Source organism: Homarus americanus, unplaced genomic scaffold (assembly GCF_018991925.1).
Source record: "Homarus americanus isolate GMGI-L3 unplaced genomic scaffold, GMGI_Hamer_2.0 scaffold30687, whole genome shotgun sequence".
Taxonomy (NCBI): domain Eukaryota; kingdom Metazoa; phylum Arthropoda; class Malacostraca; order Decapoda; family Nephropidae; genus Homarus; species Homarus americanus.
The window spans coordinates 1738-9158 of record NW_024747865.1 but is presented as its reverse complement, the minus strand read 5'-3'; the positions used below and the strand labels follow the sequence as shown (position 1 = coordinate 9158).

General features: G+C 54.1%; 2 protein-coding genes across 2 annotated transcripts; both read left to right on the top strand.

Annotated features, from left to right (window-relative positions):
• The first annotated feature begins 254 nt into the window (after positions 1–254).
• LOC121879878 (basic salivary proline-rich protein 1-like) lies at positions 255–3905 on the top strand. The gene is made up of 4 exons (XM_042386664.1): positions 255–323; positions 734–1041; positions 2257–2395; positions 3768–3905. The coding sequence occupies exons 1-4, from the start codon at positions 255–257 to the stop codon at positions 3903–3905; spliced, it is 654 nt and encodes a 217-aa protein (XP_042242598.1).
• Positions 3906–4000: 95 nt separating this feature from the next.
• On the top strand, positions 4001–6935 carry LOC121879877 (basic salivary proline-rich protein 1-like). Its single transcript, XM_042386663.1, has 4 exons — positions 4001–4056; positions 4515–4688; positions 5285–5456; positions 6798–6935. The coding sequence occupies exons 1-4, from the start codon at positions 4001–4003 to the stop codon at positions 6933–6935; spliced, it is 540 nt and encodes a 179-aa protein (XP_042242597.1).
• Positions 6936–7421: the final 486 nt, after the last annotated feature.

Genomic DNA, 7421 nt, shown 5'->3' with positions numbered 1-7421 from the left:
CAAAAAGAGGGCAAAGTGCTCCTGGGGGCCTCCCCATTTGCCCTGACAGGTGCGGCGCCCAGGCATTCCCAAATGCGCAACTTGCGTTGTAGCGCCCCCGGAGCCTCTCTAGGGACAACGGCGCTCTGAGGCCCTGCCAGGGATGTGGAGTCCCAGGAGCCCTGGGAGGGTCGTTGTGCCCCCAGGGGCCTTCCCAGGGGCGGTGGTGGGGCTTCAGGTGCCCTCCCAGATGAAGCGCCACAGTGGCCTTCCTAATGGAGGCAGCATTCTCAGGGGACCTCTTTAGGGTGTTGCTGGGACCCCAGGGCTTGCCAGGTCTTCTTGTCTGTTATGCAGTTTGTATATATGCTATGTTTCTTATCATTGGGTTTTGTTTTGTTTGGGGTTATATTATATTAGTAATTTTCATTGTTCCCTTCACTTACTAGAATATTCTTTTGTTTTCTTCCAGATGCCATACTGCCCTTGGTCAGTTATATGAACAATAAAACCCAAAAAAGGTCGACTTAGCTTTCTTTCACCCACAGGGACTGGGGAATATAAATACACAACAGCCAATAGGAGAACAGAGCAGTCAGTCAGCACAACACCCCAACTTATGTTTTCCTGTTGGATATTTATTCTCCTTTACATTATTCATGTTAAGATGATACTGAAAATGTGATGGGCAGTGTATTTATGAACGTCATATCTCCCATTGTTCTAAATAGTGCAGAAACGACTGCCCCCCTAGACACTCTCCGGGGCAACGTTCCCATGGGCCTCCCATTTGCCCTACCAGGTGCGGCGCCCTAAGGGGCCCTCGCAGGAACGTCGGCGCACCCAGTGGCCGTCCCAGGGGCGGCGACGCCCCCAAGGACCCTCCCTAGGGCAGGTGCGGCTACCCGGAGCCCTCTCAGGAGCAGTAACGCCCCTAGGGGCCCTACCAGAGGTTGTAGCAGCCCCAGGGTGTCTTCCAGGGGTTATGGCGCCCCCAGGGCCATCTCAGAAGCGGCGGCGTTCCTCGGGGCCCTCCCAAAGGTGGCGGAGGGACTCTAACAGGTATTTTGCCCCCGCCCCCCCCCCCAGGGCCTCTTCCAGGGGCTGTGGCGCCCCCAGGGCCCTCCCAAGGTTGTCGGCGCCCCCAGGGGCCCTCCCATGGATAGCGGTACTCCCAGGGGCCCTTCCAGGGGCGGGGGCGACACCACGGGGCCTACTAGAGGCGTCCCCTCGCAGGATCCCTATAGTTTGCTTGGTTGTGGTGTCGTACATATTGCATACGTCCACCAATCCCTTACTTAACTGTGATTGGTGGACTAAAATGTAACTACACCAAATAACAGCCAATAGGAGAACAGAGCAGTCAGTCAGCACAACACCCCAATTTATGTTTTCCTGTTGGATATTTATTCTCCTTTACATTGTTTATTATGCGATGATACTGGAAATTCGATGGGCGGTGTATTTATATAACGTCATATCTCCCATTTTTCTAAATTGTGCAAAAACAACTGAACCCAGGGGCCGTACAGGGCAGCGCTCCCTGGGGGCCTCCCATTTGCCCTGACAGGTGCGGCGCTTCCAGGGGCATTCCCAGGGGCAACGGCGCACCCAGTGCCAGTAGCGCCCCCGGAGCCCTCTCAGGGACAACGGCGCTCTGAGGGGCCCTGCCAGGGGATGTGGAGTCCCAGGAGCCCTGGGAGGGTCGTTGGTGCCCCCAGGGGCCTTCCCAGGGGCGGTGGGGCTTTCAGGTGCCCTCCCAGATGCTGAAGCGCTACTAGTGGCCTTCCCAATGGAGGCAGCGCCCTCAGGGGACCTCTTTAGGTGTTGCTGGGACCCCAGGGCTTGCCAGGGTCTTCTGTCTTGTTATGTGCGTTTGTATATATATGTTATGTTTCTTATCATTGGGTTTTGTTTTGTTTGGGGATATATTATATTAGTCATTTTCATTGTTCCCTTCACTTACTAGAATATTCTTTTGTTCTCTTCCAGATGCCATACTACCCTTGGTCAGTTATATGAACAATAAAACCTAAAAAAGGTCGACTCTAGTCTTCTTTCACCACAGGGGACTAAAATATAAATACATCAAATAACAGCCAATAGGAGAACAGAGCAGTCAGTCAGCACAACACCCCAATTTATGTTTTCCTGTTGGATATTTATTCTCCTTTACATTGTTCATAATTCGATGATACTGGAAATGCCATGGGCGGTTTATTTATTTAACGTCATATCTCCCATTGGTCTAGGTATTGCAAAATTAACTGCCCCCAGATGCCCTCCGGGGGCAACGCTCCCATGGGCCCTCCCATTTGCCCTACCAGGTGCGGCGCCCTTAGGGGCCCTCGCAGGAACGTCGGCGCACCCAGTGGCCGTCCCAGGGGCGGCGACGCCCCCAAGGACCCTCCCTAGGGTAGGTGCGGCTACCCGGAGCCCTCTCAGGAGCAATAACGCCCCCAGGGGCCCTACCAGGGGTTGTAGCAGCCCCAGGGTGTCTTCCAGGGGTTATGGCGCCCCTAGGGCCATCTCAGAAGCGGCGGCGTTCCTCGGGGCCCTCCCAAAGGTGGCGGAGGGTCTCTAACAGGTATTTTGCCCCCCCCCCCCCCGTGGCCTCTTCTTCCAGGGCTGTGGCGCCTCAGGGCCTCCTTGTTGGGTTGTCGGCAGCTCCCCAGGGCCCCTCCCATGGATAGCGGTATTCCAGGGCCTCCCAGGGGCGGGGCGACACCACGGGCCTACTTAGAGACGCCCCTCGCAGGATCCCTATAGTTTGCTTGGCTTGTGGTGTCGCAGAGTTGCATACGTCCAGCAATCCCTTACTTAACCGTGATTGGTGGAATAAAATGTAAACCCACCAAATAACAGCCAATAGGAGAGAAGAACAGTCAGTCAGCACAACACCCTAATTTATGTTTTCCTGTTGGATATTTATTCTCCTTTACATTGTTTTTCTTGCGATGATACTGGAAATGCAATGGGCGGTGTATCTATTCATATATCCCATTGTTCTAAATGTGCATGAACAGCTGCCTTCAGGGTCCGTACAGTGACAGTCCTACCTGGGGCCTTCCCATTTGCCCTGGATGACAGGTGCGGCGCTTCCAGGGCATTCCTAGGGCAACGGCGCACCCAGTGCCAGTAGCGCCCCCCGGAGCCCTCTACAGGACAACGGCGCTCTGAGGGGCCCTGCCAGGGGATGTGGAGTCCCAGGAGCCCTGGGAGGCTGCTGGTACCCCCCCAGGGGCCTTCCCAGGGGCGGTGGCTTCAGGTGCCTCCCAGATGCTGAAAGCGCTACTAGTGGCCTCCCCTAATGAGGCAGCATTCAGGGACCCTTTAGGTGTTGCTGGGACCCCCAGGGCTTGCCAGGGTCTTCTGTCTTGTTACGTATGTTTGTATATGTTATGTTTCTTATCATTGGGTTTTGTTTTGTTTGGGGATATATTATATTAGTAATTTTTATTGTTCCCTTCACTTACTAGAATATTCTTTTGTTCTCTTCCAGATGCCATACTACCCTTGGTCAGTTATATGAACAATAAAACCTAAAAAAAGGTCGACTCTAGTCTTCTTTCACCACAGGGGACTAAAATATAAATACATCAAATAACAGCCAATAGGAGAACAGAGCAGTCAGTCAGCACAACACCCCAATTTATGTTTTCCTGTTGGATATTTATTCTCCTTTACATTGTTCATAATTCGATGATACTGGAAATGCCATGGGCGGTTTATTTATTTAACGTCATATCTCCCATTGGTCTAAGTATTGCAAAAACAACTGCCCCCAGATGCCCTCCGGGGGTAACGCTCCCATGGGCCCTCCCATTTGCCCTATCAGGTGCGGCGCCCTAAGGGGCCCTCGCAGGAACGTCGGCGCACCCAGTGGCCGTCCCAGGGGCAGCGACGCCCCCAAGGACCCTCCCTAGGGTAGGTGCGGCTACCCGGAGCCCTCTCAGGAGCAGTAACGCCCCCAGGGGCCCTACTAGGGGTTGTAGCAGCCCCAGGGTGTCTTCCAGGGGTTATGGCGCCCCCAGGGCCATCTCAGAAGCGGCGGCGTTCCTCGGGGCCCTCCCAAAGGTGGTGGAGGGTCTCTAACAGGTATTTTGCCCCCGCCCCCCCCCACCCCAGGGCCTCTTCCAGGGGCTGTGGCGCCCCCAGGGCCCTCCCAAGGTTGTCGGCGCCCCCAGGGGCCCTCCCATGGATAGCGGTACTCCCAGGGCCCTCCCAGGGCGGGGGGGCGACACCACGGGGCCTACTAGACGCCCCTCCAGGAGCCCTATAGCTTGCTTGGTCATGGTGTCGTATATATTGCATACTTACAGCAATCCTTTACTTAACTGTGATTGGTGGACTAAAATGTAAATCCGCCAGATAACAGCCAATAGGAGAACAGAGCAGTCAGTCAGCACAACACCCCAACTTATGTTTTCCTGTTGAATATTTATTCTCCTTTACATTGTTCATGGTGAGATGATACTGGGAATGTAATGGGTAGTGTATTTATTTAATGTCATATCTACCATTGTTCTAAATAGTGCAAAACAACTGAACTCCAGGGGCCGTACAGGGCAGCGCTCCCTGGGGCCTCCTATTTACCCTGGACAGGTGGCAGTTTCCAGGGGCATTCCCAGGGCAACGGCACCCAGTGCCAGTAGCGCCCCGGAGCCCTCTCAGGGACAACTATGCTCTGAGGGGCCCCTGCTAGGGATGTAGAGTCCCAGGAGCCCTGAGGGTCGTTGGTGCCTCCCCAGGGCCTTCCCAGGGGCGGTGGGCTTTCAGGTGCCTCCCAGATGCTGAAGCGCTACTAGTGGCCTTCCCAATGGAGGCAGCGCCCTCAGGGGACCTCTTTAGGTGTTGCTGGGACCCCAGGGCTTGCCAGGGTCTTCTGTCTTGTTACGTGCGTTTGTATATATATGTTATGTTTCTTATCATTGGGTTTTGTTTTGTTTGGGGTTATATTATATTAGTCATTTTCATTGTTCCCTTCACTTACTAGAATATTCTTTTATTCTCTTCCAGATGCCATACTACCCTTGGTCAGTTATATGAACAATAAAACCTAAAAAAAGGTCGACTCTAGTCTTCTTTCACCACAGGGGACTAAAATATAAATACATCAAATAACAGCCAATAGGAGAACAGAGCAGTCAGTCAGCACAACACCCCAATTTATGTTTTCCTGTTGGATATTTATTCTCCTTTACATTGTTCATAATTCGATGATACTGGAAATGCCATGGGCGGTTTATTTATTTAACGTCATATCTCCCATTGTTCTAAGTATTGCAAAAACAACTGCCCCCAGATGCCCTCGGGGGCAACGTTCCCATGGGCCCTCCCATTTGCCCTACCAGGTGCGGCGCCCTAAGGGGCCCTCGCAGGAACGTCGGCGCACCCAGTGGCCGTCCCAGGGGCGGCGACGCCCCCAAGGACCCTCCCTAGGGAAGGTGCGGCTACCCGGAGCCCTCTCAGGAGCAGTAACGCCCCCAGGGGCCCTACCAGGGGTTGTAGCAGCCCCAGGGTGTCTTCCAGGGGTTATGGCGCCCCCAGGGCCATCTCAGAAGCGGCGGCGTTCCTCGGGGCCCTCCCAAAGGTGACGGAGGGTCTCTAACAGGTATTTTGCCCCCGCCCCCCCCAGGACCTCTTCCAGGGGCTGTGGCGCCCCCAGGGCCCTCCCAAGGTTGTCGGCGCCCCCAGGGGCCCTCCCATGGATAGCGGTACTCCCAGGGGCCCTCCCAGGGGCGGGGGCGACACCACGGGGCCTACTAGAGACGTCCCTCGCAGGATCCTATAGTTTGTAGTTTGTAATTAGCCATTACACATGTTTTTAACCGTCACCAATCCCTTACTTAACTGTGATTGGTGGAAGAAAATGTAAACCCACCAAATAACAGCCAATAGGAGAGAAGAACAGTCAGTCAGCACAACACCCTAATTTATGTTTTCCTGTTGGATATTTATTCTCCTTTACATTGTTTTTCTTGCGATGATACTGGAAATGCAATGGTAATTGTATTTATATAATAATAACGTCATATCTCCATTTTTCTAAATTATTACCGTAACTGAACCCAGGGGCCGTACAGGGGCAGCGCTCCTGGGGGCCTCCCATTGCCCTGACAGGTGCAGCGCTGGGGGCATTCCCAGGGCAGCAGCGCAGTGCAATGGCGCCCCCGGAACCCTCTCCAGGGACAAGCAGCGCTCCTGAGGGCCCCTGCCGGATATGAGTCCCAGGAGCCCTGGGAGGTCGTTGGTGCCCAGGGGCCTTCCCAGGGGCGGTGGGGCTTTCAGGTGCCCTCCCAGATGCTGAAGCGCTACTAGTGGCCTTCCCAATGGAGGCAGCGCCCTCAGGGGACCTCTTTAGGTGTTGCTGGGACCCCAGGGATTGCCAGGGTCTTCTGTCTTGTTACGTGCGTTTGTATATATATGTTATGTTTCTTATCATTGGGTTTTGTTTTGTTTGGGGATATATTATATTAGTAATTTTTATTGTTCCCTTCACTTACTAGAATATTCTTTTGTTCTCTTCCAGATGCCATACTACCCTTGGTCAGTTATATGAACAATAAAACCTAAAAAAAGGTCGACTCTAGTCTTCTTTCACCACAGGGGACTAAAATATAAATACATCAAATAACAGCCAATAGGAGAACAGAGCAGTCAGTCAGCACAACACCCCAATTTATGTTTTCCTGTTGGATATTTATTCTCCTTTACATTGTTCATAATTCGATGATACTGGAAATGCCATGGGCGGTTTATTTATTTAACGTCATATCTCCCATTGGTCTAAGTATTGCAAAAACAACTGCCCCCAGATGCCCTCCGGGGGTAACGCTCCCATGGGCCCTCCCATTTGCCCTACCAGGTGCGGCGCCCTAAGGGGCCCTCGCAGGAACGTCGGCGCACCCAGTGGCCGTCCCAGGGGCAGCGACGCCCCCAAGGACCCTCCCTAGGGTAGGTGCGGCTACCCGGAGCCCTCTCAGGAGCAGTAACGCCCCCAGGGGCCCTACTAGGGGTTGTAGCAGCCCCAGGGTGTCTTCCAGGGGTTATGGCGCCCCCAGGGCCATCTCAGAAGCGGCGGCGTTCCTCGGGGCCCTCCCAAAGGTGGCGGAGGGTCTCTAACAGGTATTTTGCCCCCGCCCCCCCCCAGGGCCTCTTCCAGGGGCTGTGGCGCCCCCAGGGCCCTCCCAAGGTTGTCGGCGCCCCCAGGGGCCCTCCCATGGATAGCGGTACTCCCAGGGGCCCTCCCAGGGGCGGGGGCGACACCACGGGGCCTACTAGAGACGTCCCCTCGCAGGATCCCTATAGTTTGCTTGGTTGTGGTGTCGTACATATTGCATACATCCACCAATCCCTTACTTAACTGTGATTGGTGGACTAAAATGTAACTACACCAAATAACAGCCAATAGGAGAGCAGAGCAGTCAGTCAGCACAACA

What these genes read in the sequence shown, in the direction of transcription:
- LOC121879877 (XM_042386663.1), top strand. Translation starts at nt 4,001, where the DNA reads ATGGCGCCCCCAGGGCCATCTCAGAAGCGGCGGCGTTCCTCGGGGCCC. An exon ending in TCCTCGGGGCCCTCCCAAAG is followed by an intron (nt 4,057 to 4,514) that starts GTGGTGGAGGGT and finishes TGTTCTAAATAG; the next exon opens with TGCAAAACAACTGAACTCCA. An exon ending in CCGGAGCCCTCTCAGGAGCA is followed by an intron (nt 5,457 to 6,797) that starts GTAACGCCCCCA and finishes AACTGCCCCCAG; the next exon opens with ATGCCCTCCGGGGGTAACGC.
- LOC121879878 (XM_042386664.1), top strand. Translation starts at nt 255, where the DNA reads ATGGAGGCAGCATTCTCAGGGGACCTCTTTAGGGTGTTGCTGGGACCC. An exon ending in AGGGCTTGCCAGGTCTTCTT is followed by an intron (nt 324 to 733) that starts GTCTGTTATGCA and finishes CTGCCCCCCTAG; the next exon opens with ACACTCTCCGGGGCAACGTT. An exon ending in TGGCGGAGGGACTCTAACAG is followed by an intron (nt 1,042 to 2,256) that starts GTATTTTGCCCC and finishes AACTGCCCCCAG; the next exon opens with ATGCCCTCCGGGGGCAACGC.